Source organism: Gavialis gangeticus, unplaced genomic scaffold (genome assembly GCF_001723915.1).
Source record: "Gavialis gangeticus isolate Ggan-Ray unplaced genomic scaffold, GavGan_comp1, whole genome shotgun sequence".
Taxonomy (NCBI): domain Eukaryota; kingdom Metazoa; phylum Chordata; order Crocodylia; family Gavialidae; genus Gavialis; species Gavialis gangeticus.
Genome location: NW_017728991.1, coordinates 1,177,376 through 1,199,531, shown reverse-complemented (window position 1 = coordinate 1,199,531; position 22,156 = coordinate 1,177,376). Strand labels below are relative to the sequence as shown.

General features: G+C 52.1%; 1 protein-coding gene across 6 annotated transcripts in view; it reads right to left on the bottom strand.

The window, feature by feature from the left end:
* The window catches only part of BAIAP2 (BAI1 associated protein 2), a 107,279-nt gene that overhangs the window by 51,083 nt on the left and 34,040 nt on the right, over nucleotides 1–22,156 (bottom strand). For 5 of the 6 annotated variants that reach the window (XM_019515689.1, XM_019515651.1, XM_019515662.1 and 2 more), the window contains 3 exons: nucleotides 8,433–8,494; nucleotides 7,629–7,700; nucleotides 6,739–6,876 (listed from right to left, as the gene is read on the bottom strand). In XM_019515689.1, coding sequence (XP_019371234.1) covers nucleotides 6,739–6,876; nucleotides 7,629–7,700; nucleotides 8,433–8,494 — 272 coding nt within the window. Of the gene's footprint in view, nucleotides 1–6,738; nucleotides 6,877–7,628; nucleotides 7,701–8,432; nucleotides 8,495–11,543; nucleotides 11,780–22,156 lie in introns of those variants that run through there. The other variant, XM_019515697.1, reaches the window with a different exon arrangement.

The following is a 22,156-nucleotide window of genomic DNA, read 5'->3' as shown; positions in this document are numbered from 1 at the left end:
GTCTCTTTATGTAAGTGCTGGTGGCCTGGTTTGAGCCAACTCATCAATTACTGCTTTCTGACCTATAACTAAAATTATTTTGCCTTATGGGAATATCAAAACGAGGCCTCAATTACAAAAAGTTTATCGCAACTCGAGGCTGTTTGACCCGATGGTATTTAACGCTTAAAATATGCAGACTGGAGTGGCGTGTGCGTGTCTCTCTGAAGACACTAAGATACCTTGCCGGGAGTTATAATCCAATCAAGGACCAATTTAACCTAACCTCCCCTTTTAGAAAAGGCTGCCAAGCCTCTCTCCCCACCCCCCACAAATACCAGGAAGAAGCACGAAAGAGAGCCCAGCAAGGCCGGGTGAAAGATGCCCACCCTTCCTTACGCAGGGTGGCAAGCCAGGTGGGATGGGTGCCAGGGTCAGTCTCTCTGCAGATGCTTTCCCTATGACCATGTCCTCGGCCCCCCTCTCCCGGAGCCGAAGCAAATAATTCACCCCCTCTCAGACAGTCTCTCCAGGCCCCAGGCTCCAGCCCCTGGTCAGCATTTGGGAGTGCATGGCCCAGCCAGCTGGGTTCGGCCTCTCAAACCGCTGATGCCCCGAGGCCTGCGCCTTGCGCGCGAGCGCTCATCTGGCTCCTGTTGCCTGAGAGGCTTCCAGGCAGCTGCAGCAGCGACGGGAGAGAGCAGAAAAAGATGGACGGCGTTGAGCTCAGAGCGCCCGGGTGCATCGGAAACCGGGTATGACAACCCTGCCACTCTGGAGCAAGGCCAGTCAACTTTTTGGGGAACGTTCTCGGTACCAGCAGCCAGGGCCGGGGGAGGAATCTAGACGCCACAAAGGGACACGCACAAGGCTGTGTTTAACACTGAAGCGCCGCAGCAATTGTCTATAGACTGGTCGATGGCACCAGGCCATGCCTTCGGGCACAAGCACGTCTCCCGGTAGAGCTTTGCACACTAGACTTAACTCCCAGATGCGAGTGATAAATAATTCAGTTGGGGAAGGAGGGTGCAGCACAGAGAAAGAGGAGGGGCACACAGACCCTGGTGGGGGAAACTGAGGCACCCTGGTACATGGGACATGAAGCCCCAGGCAGGAAGGAGGGGTGGGAGGGTTCAAGGAGCCCCCTCACCTATGGTGCGAGTTTCCCTTGGTGAGCAAAACCCTCTTCTCTTCCACAATTGGAAATGAGATGGAAAATAAGAAAGAGGTCTTAGTGGTCAAGAGCAACAAGGCTAAAGGAGGAACCCCTGATGCAGGAAGCCAGAGACAAGCCACACAAGTGGTTCTCCTTCCTTAACACAAGCCAAGCCAGGTTTGCCCTCACCCCATGAATCCCTCGATTGCAAATCTCAAACCAGAACAGACAGCTGTGCCCTTCGCCCACTCTGCCAAGGTCACCGCTGTGGAGAAAACCTCGGGCGATGTCTACACAAAAGACTTCAGCTGGCTCGGTTATGTCAGTCTGGGGTGCAGAGAGGCACTGCCGCCAGCCAGTGTGATTCTTGCTGGCAGAAACCCCTGGTACCAAGACTGTGCCTTTATCAGGAGAACTTGCTTTGCTCTGTGCCAGCAAAAAGCTGAGCTTTGCTGGAGCCGTGCGGCAATATTCTTACCCCAGCAAAGTGCTCCTGGCACAGACACAGCCAGAGCTGGGGCTTTGGGGCACATGTACAAGGTTAATGAGCAGCAAGCTCTCTTGCGTCATCCCAGTGAGCCCATTACCTGCTGCATTAAACAGGCGGCTTTCACAAACCAACTTCATCGTTAACCTGCTAATTCAGTCTCAACTGTGGTCAGGAAGTGATTGGGGTTCAGCTGTAATTTGTTCAGTGAGGCTCAGGTATGTTTGTTTAATCTGAATATTGCTTGCTTAGTCTTCCTAATACAATCCATAAAGCAGTGCACAGGACTGGCTTGTCCTTCTGACTTCCAATACGTGCCAAGACCCCTGAAAAGAGAGATCCCTTTGCTAAAGGGATGTTGGAGCCACTTGGCCAAACCCTTGGTCCTCACTTATACCCAAGCCGTGAGCAGTGACGAGCTGGGCTAAGCAGACACTGGACTCGGTAACAGCAACTCATAGCTGCAGGCCAGATGGGAAGTCAGTGGCCTGAAACCTCACTACACCAGACCCAATCTCAAGGCCCGAAGCAAAGACACTTTAGAGCATTGAGACGCTCACAAATGGTCACTGCAAACCAAACAGATGGCCACCGCAATGTATTAAATACTGTCAAGCGCTAGCAGGAGAGATCATGGACACACATCAACTAAGCGCATTAAGAGCTGCTCATAGGCACTGTCATGTGGAAGCACAGCTCTTTCCACTGTGAACCCTAGCATGGTTTGCTCACATCCATCCTTAGAGTTCCTCCTTCATCTAGTTAACAGAGAAAGAAAAACATGTATAGGTGTTCACGCTGCAGCTGGAGCTTTCCAGACCCAAAAGGGACAGAACAGATCTGGATTAGCTCTTCACCGGCACTCGAGGTTTGCGCACAAGGGGCTTTGCCGATTTGGGTTTCGGTTTGCTTTGAAGTGGAAGTGGATGTTGCTCTTTGTACCTGAGCAAAGCAATTGCACATTCAGCTGGGCAAGTTCAAGTGGAGTGCCTGATGGGTCTCAGCCATGGGCCTTTCCCTTTGTGAACAAATCATCTCACATGGGACACTTCTGCTGAGCTCTGAATGCCTCCCCACCTGCTAAAATCGGACACAGCAAGGGATCTCTTGCACCTTTCAGAGGTAAACCAGCCCACGTAGCATCCTGGTCCAAGCAAGCCCCTCATCCTACCACACGGTAGCCCTCAAGGTTCCCATTGTCTAGACACGGTGGAGCAAGGATGGGTTAAGAGAAGAGGGAGCTGGAGCTCCTGAGACGGTTGGGGATGAAGGAAGGAAGCAACACATTCAAAGCTCATTTAAAGAGCATCTTGTCCCCTCCAGCTGGGGCCCAGATTCGAAACTTGGGTTTTACTTCCTGACAACAACAAAATGCTGCAATTCAGCAGACAACAAACCCACAAAAAAGAGCTGTCACATTTACCGCAGCTCTCAAGAAAGGTGGTAGTAGATGGCAGAGCATCTGAATCCCGATGACCGTTCAACAGGCACTTGCAAAGTGCTGCAATATCTTAGAAGTGCACAAGTCTTCAAAGCAAAAGCAGATTTCCTTTCTTTATTGAGCAAAAATCAATTTTTTCTAACCACCAGGATGTTCTTGCTGGCAGCCACTTCTCCCACTATTAGAGAAGATAATCTCCAAGGGTCCAGCTCTTGTGTGACGGGTCTCCTTTTCAAATGCGGGCTCAAGGAGGCTCGGCTCCGGTTGCTGATGGTACTGAGAAGAGCTTTTGGCATCCTGGTTACAAGCCCAGGTGGATGGCAGTGGTGTTACAAGGCCACCACAAAGGTGGCACCATGCCAATCCCAGCTCCTCTCCTACAAATGCTAATTCCCTTGCTGAGAAAGGCGCAGCTCGCTAGCTTCCCATATGGAGCGAGCAGTCAGAGAGCTCGTATCCTGATGGAACAAGACTGAATGTGCACGTGACTGCAGCCGTTCAGCCAAGGATCTTGAGCTGGCCTTAAAGCCTGTTTCCAGGGAAGGCAGCAAGATATCCCGTTCTCCGTGCCCCAGGCAAGAGGCTTCCCCCTCTGACCAGCTGCTCTTTAGATGCTGGAAGTCAGAAGAGCAGAGCTGCAGACGCGATGAACCACAACGGGTGGTGAAGCTCCATTCCTGGCAGGGTCAGCCTTTGTGCTGAGCCAAGGCAAGAATCAAAACAAGAAAAAGGGGAAATGTTCTGGGCGCGGGACAAGGAGAAAGGTCAAGACGCAGGAAGAGGATGACCGTAGCGGGCAGGCCTCACCTCTGGAATGGCTCGCGTGCCCCAGGGAGCACAGAGCCAATGGTTGTGCTGACTCCGTCCCCCCGGCTCCACTTCAAATTTGCAAACCAGTCTCGCACAGCTGTTTCTGCTAGCCATGAAACAAAGCCTCTTCCTTCCTTCCAAAGTGTTCATCTTAAAAAGCTGCCTCGGCTGAAAAGTTTATCTTCCAACATTTTGCAATAGGTGTTTAGAACAAGAGTCCACCTGAGCCTTGGACATTTAGAGGTCCCCTGCCACAGCCATGCGGAGCAGTTTTATCAACTGCCCAAAACCCCAGCTTTCAAATACACCAGCAATAAAAGAGAGTGACATATGGCAAGGGTTGCCATAAGGGGTGTGTTGTTCCTTCCTGTCTGCTGCAGACCTGCAACACCGACACACCGGCCAGCCCCGAGCAGAGGGGAAAACAGCACTTGGTCCAATTCAGCAATGGCAACTTTTTATTTTAATCCAGACAAATCCAGCCATTGAGCAGTTTTCACGGCTCTTTTTAAGCCTACAAGCCATCATATGGCTTTTTCAAAGAGATAAGCACTTCCCTAAATGCCTACTCTGGAAAGATAAAGAGAGTCAGAGCCTGATCCTCTTCCCCTCCACCCGAGCAAGCACCCGTGTATCTGTCAGCTCACGGCAGGAACATCAAATGCTCAGTTTGATGGGCTGCAATGAACAGTCGCTACCTCCCTGTAGCTTGTGGTAAAAGGCACAGATGGGAAAGAGCTGGGGAGAATCCATATGGACTAACTCAGCTAGACACCCTGCATGAAGGGCAAAACTCCTTTCAAGTCGGGGCAAGGCCCACTCCCCAGCTAGTTGGGTATCTGTGGGACATGCCGTAGGCCCCCCTCATCTGTTCAGCCTCGCTGATCCTCATACCTTGCATTTCCTACAGGTACTGGTGCCCAATGGTCTGCAATTCTCTTTCTTTCAGCTAATGATAAAGAAGAATGAACATCTCTCCTTTCCCCCCCCACTACCGTGTACATGGGCAAATCGTCACGTGTACAAGTGCCCTTTGCTATGCTGTGTTTTTCTGATCGGACCTAATGAAGAAAGCCTTGCATTCGAAAGCTTGCCTAACTCTATCCCGACTACACAGCCAGCCCAATAAAAGCCAGCCCCCTAAGGAATCCTTGCCTCTTACAAAGAAACAGACACTTGGATGCACAATCAGGTCTTTTTGCTGGGCAGACAGGACCCCGAAGTATGTTTTAGTGCCCCCACAGACTCAGAAGGAGCTGCGTAAACCTTATTTGACTTGTACAAATCCTTCCTGGACAGCCCTAGGTGTTTAGAGGGCGCATAGAAATAAGAGCTCAATACACAGCAGTATAAAACACAAAATAAAAACAAGTCTCCCTTCTGGAGGCTGGAGACGGGATTGCTGATAAACACCTCTGTTGTTCCCCTTCAGTGATCTTTCTGATTCATGCTGCCAAAAGAGTAATTTGCTCCCTGGATTTTGGTACAATTAGAAATGTCACTTCCCCTGCATAACTTTCACTCTAATTATCTGCTGATTACTTTGCACGTGCTTTTCGGTACACAGCCCTTCAACAGAGCTGGGCTGGGGAGTCGTCATCCGTGCTTGGGGACCGGTTGGGACGGGTGACTTGTCATTCAAGTAACCTTTGATTAATGTCAGTCCCGGGGGTAATGCGGCAGCTCCCGCAAAAGGTCACTTGCAAGAGGCAGGATTGTGCAGCTCCTCTGGCCCATGCACTAATTCTCCCCCACACCCCTCCCATGCAACAGGAATGTTTCAGGACTGCTGTGTTTACCCCATGGCCTTGGTGATGGGAACAGGCCTGGACAAGCAGAGAGAGCATTTTAGGCCACCACGTGCTTGCAGATGGATGCGCTGTTTATTCTGACTTGCTGCAGACTGACAGGGTGGGGCAGGTGAAGTTTGTATCTCAGGTCACTGACATTCACAGGAGACCAACGCCTGGTATAAACCCAGTCATTAACCCGCTCTGGGCCCAGCTCTGTCCTGCTGCTCTCACAGTCATCCCTGGTGCTGCGTGCATCAGCGGTAACTTTCAGAACGCTTTGCCAGATGCATTTTAATCAGACATTATTCCCGGACTTTCTCCCTGCTTGGAAATCCAGAAGCTTGAGCTTCTATATCTGACAAAATGTCACGCTCCCCTCACTGAGACTGGGCCACTGTGCTGAGCTGCTCGCCTGCCTATCTAGGGACTCTGTGGCACTCTCAGGAGGATGCAATCAAAATCTGATTAGAAAGCAGTAAGGAGTATTCAAGTATCCTTGAATCAGAAGTCACTGCTTAGTCAAGTTATTTGCTGTCTCCAATGAAGGCCCCTCCAGCCTGCGCTTGCCATCCTGTCACACCCAAGGGTAGTGGGAAAATGGAGAGGCATTGCAAAGGGAGAGGCCCTGCAGGAGATCTCTGCAGAAAGAGACCGGCAGGGAGAGGTATCTAGCACAACAGAATTTCACCAAGATGAAAATCTTCCTGGTTCAGTCACCAATAAAAGAGGAGACTGCAGTCAATTCAAGGAGAGAGAATTAATTAATTGAGCTGCAGAGCAAAAAAGGGTTTTGCAAAGTCAAGCACCGTTCCCTAATTTAGGGATAGCACAGAGAGGGAGACAACCCAGCCAGGGTCACAGCGCTGGAGCAGGAACCAGCCCCCCACAATTGCCGGTCCCATGGGCCACGGTCCCTGGACTCATATCTTATAGGAAAATGCAGGGCCTTTACCTAAAGAGCTGATGCAGCTGGGCAAGTTGTGTGCAGCATGAAACAGCTGCCTTATGGAAAAGCAGCCTCGTGGGCATCCTCAACACTGGACAAAGCCCCCAAGCAGGGCAAGAGTCCTACCTGCAGCTCCTTGTCCGTGTACTTCTGCGGGTTTTTGCTCCCTTGGCTCTTCTTGCGAAGTTTCTTCAGCTCTGCCTGGCACTTGTCCAGTGCATCTCCTTTGGTCCGCTGCTCTGTCTGGTATTTTTTCAGTGCAGCCTGGAGAGAGCACAGCAGAAAAGCTCTGAAGAGCAGAAACCGGGTTCTCTGCACCAGATGAGCACAGATCACGCCCTCGCAGCAGCCACGGCCTGTCAGGCTCAGGGTTTGAAGGGCATGTTTAAAGGCAAATGCACAGTCTCTTCCTCCGAGAGCTGTGGGGGCACCGTGCTCCCAACAACCCAGAAATACTGAGAGCAGAAATACCATCTCCATTGTGGTTTCATAGTAGGATAGAGAGGTAAGGAATGGAAATCGCTAAAAGCAATGAAAAGTTGATTTCATGCTGACCAGGTGATCGGAAAGCATCTAGCATGCTCCAAACACTACTGGAATCCAAATCAATAGTTGCTGAATTAGTATCAGTTCTTGCAAACTAAACTGGGAAATGCACATCTTACAATGCCCAGAACACACTAGCCTGGAGGCCATGACGGGGTGTGAAAAGCTCGTGGTGGGCACAGCAGGAGGAAGAGCAATGAAGCCTGCAGGTTTGCAGAGGACAGCAGGAGGGGATTGTTTTTGCTTAAAAAGCTGCAAAAGGGCCATTATTTAAATAGGAGCCTTCTGGGTGCCTGGGCTTTAACCCTGGCAGCAGTATTTGGACCTACACAAAGGTGAGCAGAACGAGCCATGGAAGGGTGCAAGTCTTTCCCCCACCCTGATGGAGGAGGAAACAGGGCAGCAATGAGGATGTCAGGAAGCGCTGATAAAATTCCTATGCTGGTTAAATAAGGGTTTGATTTACTTACACTGAGGTACCGGGAGTCCAGCTCAACCTTCTGCTCCAGTTGTATGAGGAGCTCGTTGTGAAAGGACTTCAGCTGCAAACAAAAAAAGAAATGCACAGTGGATGCCCTGGATTCAAAACCAAACACACAGAGAGGAGCAGAAGAGGGGATCCCTGCCCTGTGCACCATGAACTGAGGAGTACTCAGACAAGACAGTAACGGGTTGGTGAGGAGCGGATGACAGAGCAAGAGCAATCGTGGGGAAGGCCGGGTTGCGGAGCTGCCGCGGACAGAGACGGGTTAGCATCAGGACAGCCAACTGGATAGGGGAAGGCAGGTGGATGATTGTCTGGATGGATAAAGGAAGCAAGGCTGATGGACGGAGGGAAACAGATGGGAGCTCACTCGGAGAGAGGGTCAACGTGGAGCTGGACACGCGGAACAAACTAGGGACAGGAATCGGAGCCCACTGGGTTCCTCAGTCTCAGGCCTGGAGGCTTCCCTTAGATGCTCACTAGCTTTGTGGAATAATACCCAGACAGGCTGGTTCTTCCACTCAGACAATGAAACATGACCCAGTCCTCTCAAGGCATCCCAGTGCACCTCTGACCCGCCTCTGGGCATATTCCTTTGCTCAGCCCGAGGTTTATTACTGGAGGCTTCTACTCTGAGCAGTTACTTTATGCAAGCTCTCTGCAGCACCACACTCCCCTCTCCTGCTAAAGCTGAACCAGCTGAGACACCTGCTCGTCCAAAAGTCTGCCTACTGCTCCCCACAGGTGTTTGGCTCCTCCAGAAACCGCCTGCAAGCTGGGTGCCACTTACCATGTCTTCCAGCTGGTTCTGGATTTGCCTGTGAACTTCTGCCATCTGGAACAGCACGTCCCCTGGGGAAGCAAGAGACAGAAGGGGAAGCATTAGAGACCTCTGGTGCTCAGCAGCCCTCCCAAGCTGCTGGGAGCGATGGGAGTACTAGCATGGGTGGGGTGGCAGGAAGGAGAGCTCGTGCAAAGTGCACGGAGTAGCTCTGGGGACTCGGGGAGTGTTTGTCAGATGCTCGTTTAAGTCAAGTCTCACATGCGCAGACGTTGAGCCAGGAGCTCTGGATCTCAACACGCAGACTTGTTTGAGGATGAAAAGGAAACAGAAAGGAGAACAGGCAGCGGGCTGACTGCACCTCTCGGGAGCCCTGCCCCAACATGAGCGCACCCCGCCTGCCAGCTCACCCCAGCGGAGGCACAGGCAGCGCTAGGGGTGCACGTGCCGAACGCCAGCAGGTTTGTGGCGGCTGCAGTGTGTGCACCCTAACATCAAGGGGACGTGGCACCCAGAGTCTGGAGGGAGCAAGGGCATGGACATACTGCCAGGATAAAATGACATTAAAGCCCCAAGCATCACTAAGCGCCGTCAGTCAGAATACAGAGCTTGGGCCAAATCTTTGCCTAGAAAACAGCCAAACTTGGTTCTCCCATCCTCTCCCAAGCCTCAGCCCACCAGTGCAAAGGCCAAGTGCCTTCGTGGACAGGTTAACATTTCACTACCAGGATCAATGAGTGTAGCACGTGCACGGGGGTCCCAATAAAGCAGCATTAGCCCCCCCTGCTGCGTCGCGTCAAGGAGACGGTCACTGAACACAAGCTCCCTTAACTTATCTGGTCACAGCTTCCACAGGTTCGGTTTGACTAACCCAACTCTGACTGCATTTGCCGGCTCTTCCTTTGATGTGCACCATGCTGGAAGAGCAACTGGGCAGAGGAGACAAGAAGGCATCTGCAAATTGTCCCAGGACCCTGAGCAGCAGCTACTCTGGAGGGAATGAAATGCTCAGACCTTCCCTAGGGTGTAGGTTGTAGCTATGTTGGTTTAAGGACGTAGGCAGACACGGTTCTTTGGGTAAATCCGATATCTTTTATTAGACTAACTCAAATAGTTGGAAAAATTCTTCTTAGTGAGCTTTCGGGCACAAACATCCTTTGTCAGGCTGAGGAAGTGTCTGCAGACGGTCTGTGCTCTTCCTGGATGGAGCGGTAAAGCAGCCAGAGGCCAGTATGTATGCAAGAAACCCAGATCTTCCCTAAACACCCGAGGCGTTTGGACAGCAGCAGTGATTTAGGGTCCTCCATGTGTCGCACCAAGTGCAAGCCTCCACACACACATCTCAGCAGGCCACCCTGCAGTCTGGCCCAAAGTTTCAAGCCTAGATGGCAAGTTATTTGTGGAATGAAAACAGGAGTTACATTTCACAGCTCTTCTGGGCTCCCAGCCTGAAGCTCAGACTGCGATCTTGGCAGCTTCTCTACAGTAAGGAGGATCAGGAAGGGTCTGCAGTCAGATGGGAGACCTCCAGAGCAGCCCAGGAGATGCAGGAAGGGGCAACAGCTGGTGGGTGTAGTTCATAACGAAGCCTGGCACTGCAGGGAGCTGTGATGATTGTTCTTTAAATTGGAGCTGGGGTGATGTTGCAGCCACTCGTGGTCACCAAGAGACCCCTGGGTACTTTCCTGGTCTAAGAGGTGCTAGTGCCAGGGTCCCAGCTGGGTTAGGCTGTGTTATTCCCCCAGCTCTGCTTCAGAGAGACAATTCCTCTCTTCCCCTTCCCAACCTCAGGCACACGCTACGGGAGACGTGTGCCTTGCCACATTCTGCGACAGAAGCAAATGCAATGCGGTGCGGCGGGGGGACCCACTGTTTCTCTCGTTTCTATAGCTACACCATTGCTCATGTCCTTGGAGATCCCCAAGGAGGCGAGGCAAAATCCCATCCCAGCAACATAGCAACCCAGCAAAAAGGACACCTGAGCCAGCCCGGCTCTGCCAGGAGCAGACAAAGCTGCATCCAAGGAGAGCCGCTGCAGCCCCAGAAGCGGATGATGTCTAGTCTTCTGCGGGGGATAAAGCTGAAATCCCAGGAGCATTACATGTCCCTGGGAAGACTCTGAAATATGCTCAGAGAGGCCACTTGAGGGCCCAGGATGCAAAGGTGACAGAGCTCCTGCCAAGAGAAAGCTTGAAAAACTAACTCAGCGGACACAGGAGCAGTAGCCATAGTTACAGCCACTAATCCCTGCTCAGCCCGGCATTTTCCCTGCAGCACAGGCCATTTTGAACTGCACAGGGGATACAGCAAGGAACAATTTGCCCCCATTGCTCCCTTCTGCACTGACGCCCCCTTCCAAGTCCCTCCTGCCTCCAGGGAAGGGCAGCCGCCGCATGCCTGCTGCCACGCAGGCCCCAGGATGCCAGCCAGCACCATGCATCTACACCCTTCCCCTTTCACAAAGGGGTTCTCTTCCCAATTCACAGGATACATGTCAGCCTTCAGCCTAACTCGCAGCGCTCGCTAACAACAGCACGGCAGAGTTAGACCTCCAGAAAGGTCTTGCTGAAATCACAAAACCTCCCATTGCTCAGTCTTGGGAACAGCAGCTGGCTAGCCACAGGTGCAATTCTGCAACCTTGCAAGCCACGCATTTCCTCGTCCATGCGCAGTTGTGGTTTCCACTTGGCTCTTGTCAGCTCAGCTCCCAGGATCAGTGTTTGCAAATTTCTGTCTGTCCAGGGGAAAAGCAAGCAGAGCCCCGTGCTGTGCAAAGTGCACTAAAGTGCTTCCCTTGCCCGTCAAGTGTCAGCTACAAGTGCAGCACGAGAGCACTTCTTGCCCTTGCTATGCTCTGCAGATTCCACTCTGCAGATTATTAAGAGGGCCAGGAATTCCCCAATTCTCAGCCAGGGTCCCACAGCTCCCTGAAACCCTTTCAAGGGGTGCTTTGAGATCCTTTCAGGGGTGCCACTGTGAACCTTGTGGGTAGGCTACTGGTAAGAGGCAGAAACAGGTCCACAGCCCAACCTTTTATTTGCTTGCACTTTAGAACATGAAAACAAATATTTATCTCAAAGTCTATCTGGCTACCCGCTACAGCACAATCTGTATTCTCACCTATACCGGCTGGGGCACTTGAGAGGTGGGAAGAGGCTGGCATGCAGATTGGCAGCAGGTCTCCTGGAATTGGCTAAATTCTCCAAATCTCCTTCCAGCCTATGCCTAATACGTATAAATGGCTAGTTTTAACATTCTAATAAATTATCTCCGATTGGTTTTGTTGAAATATCTGCGTTTCCCTGAAACTGCTGGAACTGGACTGAACCAGATCTCTTGTGGACTTGGAAGGTCTCAATGGATGCATCTACACGTGTGCTTTAATGCGCATTAGCCTATTTTAATGCATATTAAAGCATCACTAAAATGTGCATTAAAATAGGCTAATGTGCATTAAGCATCATTTTAAAACCGTGCTCTTTAGTTAATGCGCATTAAGACAGGCTAAGTACCTCACACTGGAGGTACTAGATTCAATGCGCATTACCTAAAGTGCATTAATGCATGTGTAGATGTGCCCAATTAGTTGGGATTTATATCCTTAGGAAAGAAAGGGGGAGGGTTTCTCACCTCCTTTCCTTCCCAATGTGGAACATTGTTCAATGCTGGCCTGTTTCTTCTTACTTTATGGTCTTCTCTGACAAGGCTGTTTTTGTTTCTACAACTGATTTAAGCATCTTAACAGAAATATATCTATTATAGCAATAAAACATCTAATGCATTTGATTACATCAATCACTTCTTCTCATACTTTACTATGATACAATAGATATGGATTATTTAATGTATGGTCTTCACTTATGTCCTTTCACCCTTGTGCTTTGTTTAATTGTGTTCGATAGCTTCCTTTACTTTGCTGACCAAGTCAGTTGTCACATCTGCAAAGGTTCCCACTACAGTGACACAAACAGGTTTTTGGCCTTTGGCTTAGCAACACTTTTGCAGATCCCTTGAAAATAGCCAAGGCTGGCAATACCACGTAATATGGGCACAGTTAGATGTGGCGACAGGATTCATGAGATAAAATTCAGAACTGCCCAGACCAGGGGCAATGTTTTTGGCTGGAGTGCCAAAAACACCCACAACCTCGATTTGTTAGATGCCGGTGTGCTGGGTCAGATGGTAGGGGAGTCGCAAGGGGCCTGATCCTTGTTGCGGCAGCGCAGCCCCAGCCCCTTCCCTGCCATCCACCCTGAGGTGCGTGCGCCAAGCAAAGTGTCTTCATGTGCCATATGCTAGCACCCATGCCGAGGGTTGCCTACTCCTGTCCTAGACCTCAAGTGTAGGAGGCTGCAAGTGAGAGAGGAACAGGGGAAAAACCCTGGTCAGACCCAGTTCATGCTCCCTCTCAGGGTCCACTCTCTGCTGCTGTGCGACATGAGACTGGGCACGATGGACCTACGGTCTGATCCAGCGAATGGCTGTTCACGTGCTTGTAGGAATCCATTGCGTCAAAACCATTCGGCTCCGTCGTGGGCTTACTGAGGTCTTTGCAACAGAAGAACTGCTCTATTTTTTCCGTAGTCAAAAGTACGAGTGGATATTCAGAGCTAGCATTTTCCAAGGTCCCTTGAGCCCATAGAGGTGGAGAGCCTCTGCTCCGGGGTCTGACCTCAGGCCGGGCCAGGCTGCAGACACAGATGTATTGCTCCCACTCTGCAGTGCTATCAAACCGTGCCTTGACTTGCAAGGGACTGAGGACCATGCACACTGTGTGCAGGTCCCTCTTGGGCGTCAGCCATGTGGACCAATTAAAAAAAAAAAACCCTATGGAGGCTTCCTTCCTTTGCAGACCTGAATTCTCCATCCTTTGCCTGGGTTCACCACTTCTCAAAGCCCTTTCTAAACCCCAGCAAGTTGCAGTGTACGAAACACCAACCCCTTGTGTTATCGTGGGGCAGCTGGCAGGGGGGCAATCCAGCCCCGCTCCTCTGAGCCTTGATGAAGCAGGTGCCCTAAAACAAGCCGTGCCTACGGGCACTGAGCAAAGCTGCAGGGTCAGCCAGGGAGGAGGGAGGGAGAGGAAGGGCCCCAAAATACCAGCCCAGCACCACACACGCCGTTCAATTGTTCCTCCACGCCAGGGCCCTGGTCACTCGGCTGTTTTACGAGCCAGACTGCACAGAACGAGGCATCTCAGCCCATGCTCCCTGCAACCAGCCGAGAACACCCATGTGGGGTTTTCTAGCCAAGGGACTGCCAAAACCGCACGGTTCAACTTTTACAGCCACTCTGCCAGGGCTGAATAAAGCCTGGCAGCTCTGTGCTCAGCCGGTGCCGGCGGTCAGCTGCAGCAATTACACATCTCTGCAATGAATAGTGACACGCATGAAAGGGAAGGTCTGGGCAAAAGGTGAACGCCGCGAGACCCGCAGGAAATTGCTCTCCGGTGGAGATGTGAAAGCTAAATGGTGGGAAGCGCCGGGTTCTCGCTCGACGGAGGACAAGGAAGAGTGATGTCATGTTACGACTCGCTGTGATTTCCGGAGTTTTGCTGCTTTGAAATCTGCGGCTGTTAACCCACGCAGCACCATCCCTTACAGGGGAAGATAAACGGAGCCGAGTCACAGGACCGGTCCAGCACCACAGGCATTCACGTCCGAGTCCAGACTTCGGGGCTGCCTCTCCGCACAGGCAGCGTATACCAACCTCCTCCATTACGTACCCATACCCCTGGCCCTTCGCCCAGCCTGCCAGAGGTCTCCCTGCTCAAATGCAGACAGATGAAAGGGCCCAGCCAAGCATTGGGGGGGGGGGGGGGCCCCCCCCCCCCCCCCCGGGGCCCCCCCCCCAAAAAAAAGAAAAAGAAAAGGGCGCCCCCCGAGAGGGGGGGGGGGGGGGGGCCCCCCCCCCCCCCCCCGGGGCCCCCCCCCCAAAAAAAAGAAAAAGAAAAGGGCGCCCCCCGAGAGGGGGGGGGGGGGGGGGGGGGGGTCATGCCCACCACTGTCCCAAAGGATCTTTTCCCAACAAGGAGTTATGCATTCGTTTCCTTTGCACGTCAAACTCCCTCTGCCTTCAACAGGCCAGCGTGCCAGGAGCTTTGCACTGCTTGCCAGGTGCACGGAGATGCCATCTGCATTGACACCAATCCCACTTCAAATGGGGGACAGGGCACAAAGAGCTCTCCCCACCTGCCAGGCAGCCGAAACCCCAGGTCCTTATTCTGGACGGCTCACAGATCCTGGCTCCCTTCAGCACAGTGAGGGGCTGTGGCCATTTAACACATACATGTTGCAACAGAAATCCTCTCTCCTAGGAAATGGCTCTAATCCATTGCCATTAGCCAGGCAGCCACAGCCAGCAGCTGATACTACTCCTACTTCAGTAAAAATCTGCAATGCCAAAATGCCAGGAAGCTGTATTGTGCCCAGCGTGCCCTGAAGAGCAGGGCAATTAAGAAGTCCCAGGTCCCAGGCAAGCTGGGCAAAGCCCCGATGCTTGGGTTGGAGTTCATAGGAAGTCAGCTCATCTCTCAAGTTCCTACCCGATGCAAGGCCAAGATTTGGGGGAGGGGGTAGCTCCGAACCAGACCGAATGATGCCGGAAATGGATGCTTTGCATCAAGAGATCCCCACGGCACATTCAAAAGCCTAACCTGTCTTTCACGAGTGCGCGCAGGGTAACAGCACAACAGCAAGGATCTCCTTGACGCTGGAGTGTATCGCCGAGTGCATCCACGCTCACATCCCTCTCTCGGGACTGAGAGATGGATTACAACCAGAACACTTGCCCGATAAAAGCTACAAGGCCAGTCACTGATTGACGGGACAGTCGACCCAAAAGCTACCGCGTGGGCAAACGAGTCCTGGGAGCAGGGAAAGGGTTAAAAGATCTAAAGGAAATGCAGCTCTAAAGCATGGAGAGAGAGGCCTATACTTAGCATCAGATCGGCATCTGCGGCATCCTACCGACGCACGGTGCATCTGGCTGATGGGAGTGCAGTGAATTTCAGCTGTGGGATTTGGGGATTCAGACTTGGCTGGGACCCAGAGGCACTGATGGAAGATGTGCGTGCTGAAGCAGTGAGCGAGCCGCTCCCCAAAGCACGGCAGCGCCGCAAAGGCATCAGCCCAACGCTTACTCCCACGTCAAGGGCTTTCACATCAACATGAAGACGGTGTTTGCAAAGGGAACACCAACACAGCACCGCCGTGCAACGAGACAGGGAACACAGAAAGCATCGATTACACAGCAAACTCTGCACCTCGAATCCAGGACGCCCCCCTCACGCGCTCTCACTCATGCACGTGCGTCACAGGTGAAGGAAGCAGGCGGGGGTTCAGTAGGTTGCCCAACACTGCAGTGGCTATAAAGGGAGTTGAAGTGGGGAGCTCCCAGCCCCTGGCTGGGCCCATAAACCACACCTCTCTGGCAGGCAGTGCCATTGCTAGGGAGGGCCAATGTCATGGTTGCAAAGAATATAAACAATGGTAGTGACACAGCACAAAAAAAGAAAAGAAAAAGGAATTGCTATTTCGGTCCTTCTGACTCACAGGATCCTTTGCTGAGAACTACAGGATGATTGTGCACCCGAAGGGGTCTCACCCACCACGCCCCAAGAAGAACAGCCGAACAGGTCAGTTTGCATGGCTGCGGAGATTGCCATCAGCCAGCAAAGCCTGGGGCAAGAGCAGTGCTGCCCCTTGCAGAGGGCACGGCAGAGAGCTCAGGTGTGGAGGCGTTTCATGTGGAAGGTGCCTGTGCCTGGGGGCCTTCCCCTCGCCCACAAGGTGCTGGAGTATTTGGAGATCAGCCTGGCGCTTGCTTAATGTGGTTTTCTTTAAACGCGTTGGAGAGAGGGGGTGGCAACATGCCGCCTCTTGCAGCGCAAACGTCTCGGGCCCAGGAGAGGAGGGAAGCACTGCTCTTCCTGGGGAGATACTGCAGGAGAGGCCGACAGCTTGCCACTCACCCGCTGGTCTCCGGAGAGGCCTCACAGCAGAGGTCTGCTCTCTTCCAGCACCGAGGCTGTGCTGGCTCCTGTCCCAGAGCCAGCTGGCCAAACCCACCCAGCTGGCCTGACAAGGAGCATCGCCCCTGCGAGAGGGCTGAGTGCCAAGAAACCATGCAACAACCCCGCTGGTTGGAGGCATACAGAAAAGGGGGGGCACATTTAATCTTGTCGCAGCCTTGTACACCGCTCCTCGGGCTTTGACCCACAGCTCTGCATCTTCAGAGCGAGAAGCAAAAAATAACCCCCCATGCAATTAGCCAGCAAGGAAATGCAACGCCCTGCTACCCGTGCGTGTGTTAACGCCACAGGGAAGGACCCTGTGCAGAAACTCAGACAGAAACTGTTTGCTGTGCAGAAGAGGCAGAAATGAAATCAAAATCAGAACCTGACTCAGAGAGGCCCGGTCCAAGAGATGGGAGGCAAATCCAGAAATGAGCATCATTTATTTAAAATCCACAGATACCAGCTCTTTCCTTGGACGCTTTGCAGAGCAGTTCTAAGTGCCCTGGAAGGATGGTTTTCAAATTGCAAAGGTGCTAGATGACTTGGGTTCCCTTCACTAATGGTAGCCTTACTCTGCTCTGAAATAACCCACTTCTGCTCCCGTTAGGGCGCTTGCACACTTTATGTGTTACAGACCCGGGTTGCAAGCATCGGCTCCAAAGGCGAGGAAATGCGCGCTGGACTGCACACCACTGAACCCCCTGCTTACGCAGGGTAAAATGACCGGTCTGCCCCCTTCACCCAGGTCGTTACTGACACCGGCTCAAGTGGGAGATCACCCAAGCCAGCAGCATCAGGACAGCAATTTTTGCATTTTTTTTAAAAAGGTCACAGCTCCGAAGACGATTCTTTGATCAAAGACTGAAAACCAGCGTCTGGGCAGCAGCTTGACACAGTGAGATCCACCCACACACCAAGCTGGTTTCTAGGAGAACAGGCTCGTATCGGGGAGTCTGTAACACATCCTCTGCTCGCTGGTCCCCAGCCAGCCCTTTTGCAACAGACCTGTTTCAGCCCACCCTCCCCTCCCAATCCGCTCCCTAACAGAGGGCGAAGCCAATCCCCAGTCCATACCAGTCCCAGTCACCACCGCTGGGAGAGGCCGGGAAGTCTGGCACCCTTCAACAGAAGGTAAAAGATGCAGTAGGCTAGAAAAAAGTTTGCTGTGCAGGACATTGCTCTGCATCGGGGCTAACCGCGGCAGAAGCAGCACTGGCAGCTCCGACCTGCCTTTGGGAGTAGGAAGAAAAAAAAAAAAAAAAGGTATATTCAGTCATTAATAATAAATAGAGCCACAGACAACAGCCCAGCAGATGGAGCGGAAGTTTGTGTCTCCCGAAATCCAAATGAAGAGCAATGAGATTTTCAATCAGTGGTTAGGTGCCTTTGGCTAAACCCTTTGATGTCTCTCGCAAATGCATTCGGGTCTAAGGAGGAAGATGCAGGCTTAGGTTCGGGAGCCCTGGTGCAGGGCTGTCGCTTCAAGGAGGAGGAGAAGCCCATAGGGAGACTTTTGTCCCTTTGTTTTCCACTGCTCCTCTCTGCCCTGCTGCTCTGCCCCTCCTGGCTGAAGCTGTTCTGGAGTCTTTCGAGGGACCAGATAAAGGCATTGCTCCTCCGGTGAGCACAGCACATTGCCCAAGGACAAAACCCTTCACTACCCCAGGGGAAGTCAGTGGGTTTTGCCATTGGCTTTGAATAGTGCCGGCCTCTCACTCAGGAAGCTGTCTTCTTTTCCGTTTCCGCCTTGGAAAGCTGGGGTTGGAGGCTGGCTAGAGATATCCCACCTCACTCCGCCCCTACCTGCATCATTTGGAGGACTGATCTAGCACCGCCGACAACGTTGCTCAAGCTAAGCAGTAGCCAGTTGGATGAATGGCAAAGCGGTGTCAGGGCTCAGTTCCACGGAGGCAGAAGAGCAGGTAGTTCACAGACTCCCCCACATAACAGCACAGCCCCCTGAAGGCATCCTCCTCCCCACGGGGCCCAGGCACCTCATCTAGAAGGTAAGAACCCCAGTCTGGAGTCCTCTGTCCAGCTGCGGACCCCCTGCTACAAAAAGGACGTGGACACATTGGAGAGTGTCCAGCAGCGGGCAATGGCAATGGTTTGGGGGCTGGGGGACAGGACTGGTGAGAAGAGGCTGGGGGAATTGGGCTGATTCAGTCTGCAGAAGAGAAGACAGAGAGGGGATTTGATGGCAGCCTTCACCTCCCTGCAGGGGGCTGCAAAGAGAATGGAGCTGGGCTGCTCTCAGTGGGGGCAGACAGCAGGACAAGGAGCAATGGGCTCAGGCTGCAAGGGAGGTTTAGGTTGGCTATTAGGAAAATCTCTATCACTAGGAGGGTGGTGAAGCACTGGAATAGCCTACCCCAGGGGGTTGTGGTATCTCCATCCTTGGAGGTGTTTAAGACCCAGCTAGACAAAGCCTTGGCTGGGATGAAACAGTTGGGACTGGTCCTGCTTGAAGCAGGGGGCTAGACTAGATGCGACCTCCTGAGGTCATTTCCCACCCTCCTTGTCTGTGATATTCTGCACTACAGACACATGCAAAGCTGCAGGGTTATTGGCAGCACTATCTGGATACCTTATTTTTCTGATGTCGGCATCTGGACTTCAAATTAGCTGCAAGCAGCACCCACAGCAGACAGCAGCCCCATTTGCTGTGCTCTTGTTGCAAAAAAAAAAGCTAACAGCCACCTAAGTTGTGGTGATAGGGGTATTATTTGCAAGTCAAGGCCTATTCAGCGCTGGGGAGGCCTCACCTGGAGTGCTGTCCAGTGTTGGGCCCCTCCAAGAAGGACATGGACAGGCTGGAAAGAGCCCAGAGCAGAGTAACAAAAATGATCAGGGGCCTGAGGAGCAAGACAAATGGGCCTCAGCAGGGGAAATGTAAGCTGGAGATCAGGGGGAAATTTCTGACTCTGAAGGCAGTCAGTATTGGGACAGGCACCTGGAGAAGTAGTGGGTTCTCCATACTTGGAAATTTTCACTAGCAGTTTGACAGACCCTTGGCTGGGATGGTTGAGTCAGGGCTGGTCCTGGCTTGAGCAGGTGGCTGGACTAGATGACCTGGTGAGGTCCCTTCCAGCCCTGCTTTCCTATGATCATATAAAATGAGCAATGAAGGAACAAGCTTCTAGGACTTGACCGTATTGACTCCAAAAGGCCACAAAAAGAGACACCAAGGTCCATACATTGAGAGCTGAAAGGGACCTCAGGGTGAGCTACACAACTGATGCCTGGCACAAGCATGTCACACCCCTTCCCTTTCCCCTCGTCCTGTCGTGTCTACACGTGCACTTTAATGTGCATTAACTTATTTTAATGTGCATTACAGCATCACTAAAAAAGTGCTATTTACTTAATGCACACTAAAATAGGCTAATGTGCATAAGCATCACTTAAAGCCATGCTCTTTAGTGAATACACATTAAGACAGGCGAATGCACATTTTCTTAGTACCCCACAACAGAGGTACTAGATTTAATGTGCATTACCTAAAGGACATTAATGCACATGTAGACATGCCTCCTGGCATCTAATTTCCTCTCAAAATTGACTGCCTCATTTATTATAGCTAAGAAGCAAGAGTGGGCTGAAGTTCTCTCGGCAACTTGCCCACCCAGACAACGCTGGAGAGCCGTGGAAACCTCTGCTGTTAACACTGGCTCCATCTATTAGACAAAGTTTAAGACTGGGGGTCCTTTAGCTTAGCTAAGAGGCAAAGAGGAGAACCAACTAGCTGCATTACCCAAAAGCTCACTAACAAGAATTTTCCCAACTATTTGAATTAGTCTTGTGGCAGAAAGCCACCTTGGTTTCTCCCCAAAAATCTCTGCCCTGTGACACTGCGATTTAAATCTCTGTGCTGTGACCATTCAATTAGGATGGGCCCAGCACACAGGGGACCACACCCTCAGCCTGTCTCTTTAGGGAACTGGAGCTGGCTGCATTCCTGAGGGAGGGGGAAACCTGCTCCCTCTGCTTACGTGACTTGCATCACTTACCTGGGTAAGGGGTTTCTACCTGGGGAGCTGGAATCTGCCCGGTAACAGGTGATGCATTTCAGATTGGTTGGCTGACAGCCAACTGGGGCTGACCTCCGCTGGCCCAGGTGAATGAGGTCACAGGGGCTATATAAGTTAGGACGGGGAAGGAGGCGTTCCCTCCGGCCATGAGGTGACGCAGCAGCCAGGCAGGGGACAGAGAAGCCTTAACATCTGAAACTGGCTCTCTCCCCCCAAACTCATGAGCTAGGAACTGCCTGCCTCCAAAGGGAAACTTCACCTGCCTTTGGAAGATGCTTGTGAGTAAGCTACTCAATCTGATTAGATATTTAGCTGGAAGTATCACAGATGCGTAATCAAAAGGCTACCACAGCCAGACTGTTTGCTCTTTAGGATTTCTAGATATTGCTCTATCCTGTACCCTAGTTTACCCTACCCCCTGTAATCAATAAAGTTCTCCTTTTTGACTGGTGTGGGAGACTTATTGAGGGGTGGGTCTAAATTATGCCTAAGAGACCCCTTGGGTCTGCGGACTAAGGGAGATTTTACTTTTTGCCTCCGGGCTTAGGGAAGTACCCCAAGTGCCTGTATTGGGTCGAGTACCCGTGGGACTATTAGGCCTGTGTTACCCCAAGGACACAGGGCCGTGAGACAGTCCATTCTTGGGGTGGTGGCAGCACGTTACCCCCAGACTAGCGAGCGTGCTCCGGGAGAGGGGTCGGCCGGACATAAGGCGCCCCTAGGGAGGCATTCGGAGCCTGGAAGGTGGTCGGGTGCAGGGAGGTGAGCGGCTCAACGCAGGAGCACCCCCTACCGGCCTGCCTCACGTGGTGGAAACAGCGGAGGGATACGAATACCCAGCTGTGTTCCTGAGGTGGGATCTCTGCACCCGCCACAAGTCTAATAAAAGATATCGGATTTACCCAAAGAACCTTGTCTGCTTGTGTCCTTACACCAGCATGGCTATAACCTATACCCCTGATGCCTGTAAAGCAAATTCAGGAGTTTCCCATACAGCTGCTGCAACCAGTCTGGTTTAATCTAAACAGTTCTCATTACATTTTTATTGCCTGTTCACGAAGGCAGTTGCAATTGAGGGTCAACGGCTTGCTTTTATGTTGCTGCTCCCCTCTGTACACATGCATCCTTCCCACTGCATTCATCAGCAAATCTCTAATGTCCAATTACCGAGGCAGCTTCCACAGGGGAGAGGCAGTGACTATATTCAGGGTAAAGTACTAATTAGCAGACACAGGAGGGTGTCAGTGTACAGACCTCGTTACAGCGGCAGGGAGGCAGGCAGCGAGAAATTGCACAGTCTTCTGCCTGGGTGCACCGGGAAGGTGGGAGAAGGAAGCAAATGTCTCCAGTGCCCAAACACAGAGAGACAAGAACCGTTCCTACTCCCCTCACATGGGGTGTGGAGTCGGCCGTCAGGCCTGCCCCCCACCCCTGCCCCCGCCTTGGGGGCACCAAGTGCAGGAGACACGGGCTAGCGCTTCCCATTTCTCCAACAGCATTGCTCCTCTGTAAGGCTGTGAACAGCTTTCAAAGATGAAGTCCATGAGTTTTCTGAAGAAAGGGCATTAACCTGAAAGCTGGGGCAGAACAGAAAGGAGGAAGCAGAAATGGCTCTGACATGGCTGGGCATTCCCATGGCTTTCTTCTCTCTTTTTTTTTTTTTTTTTAAAAAAAAAAAGACCACA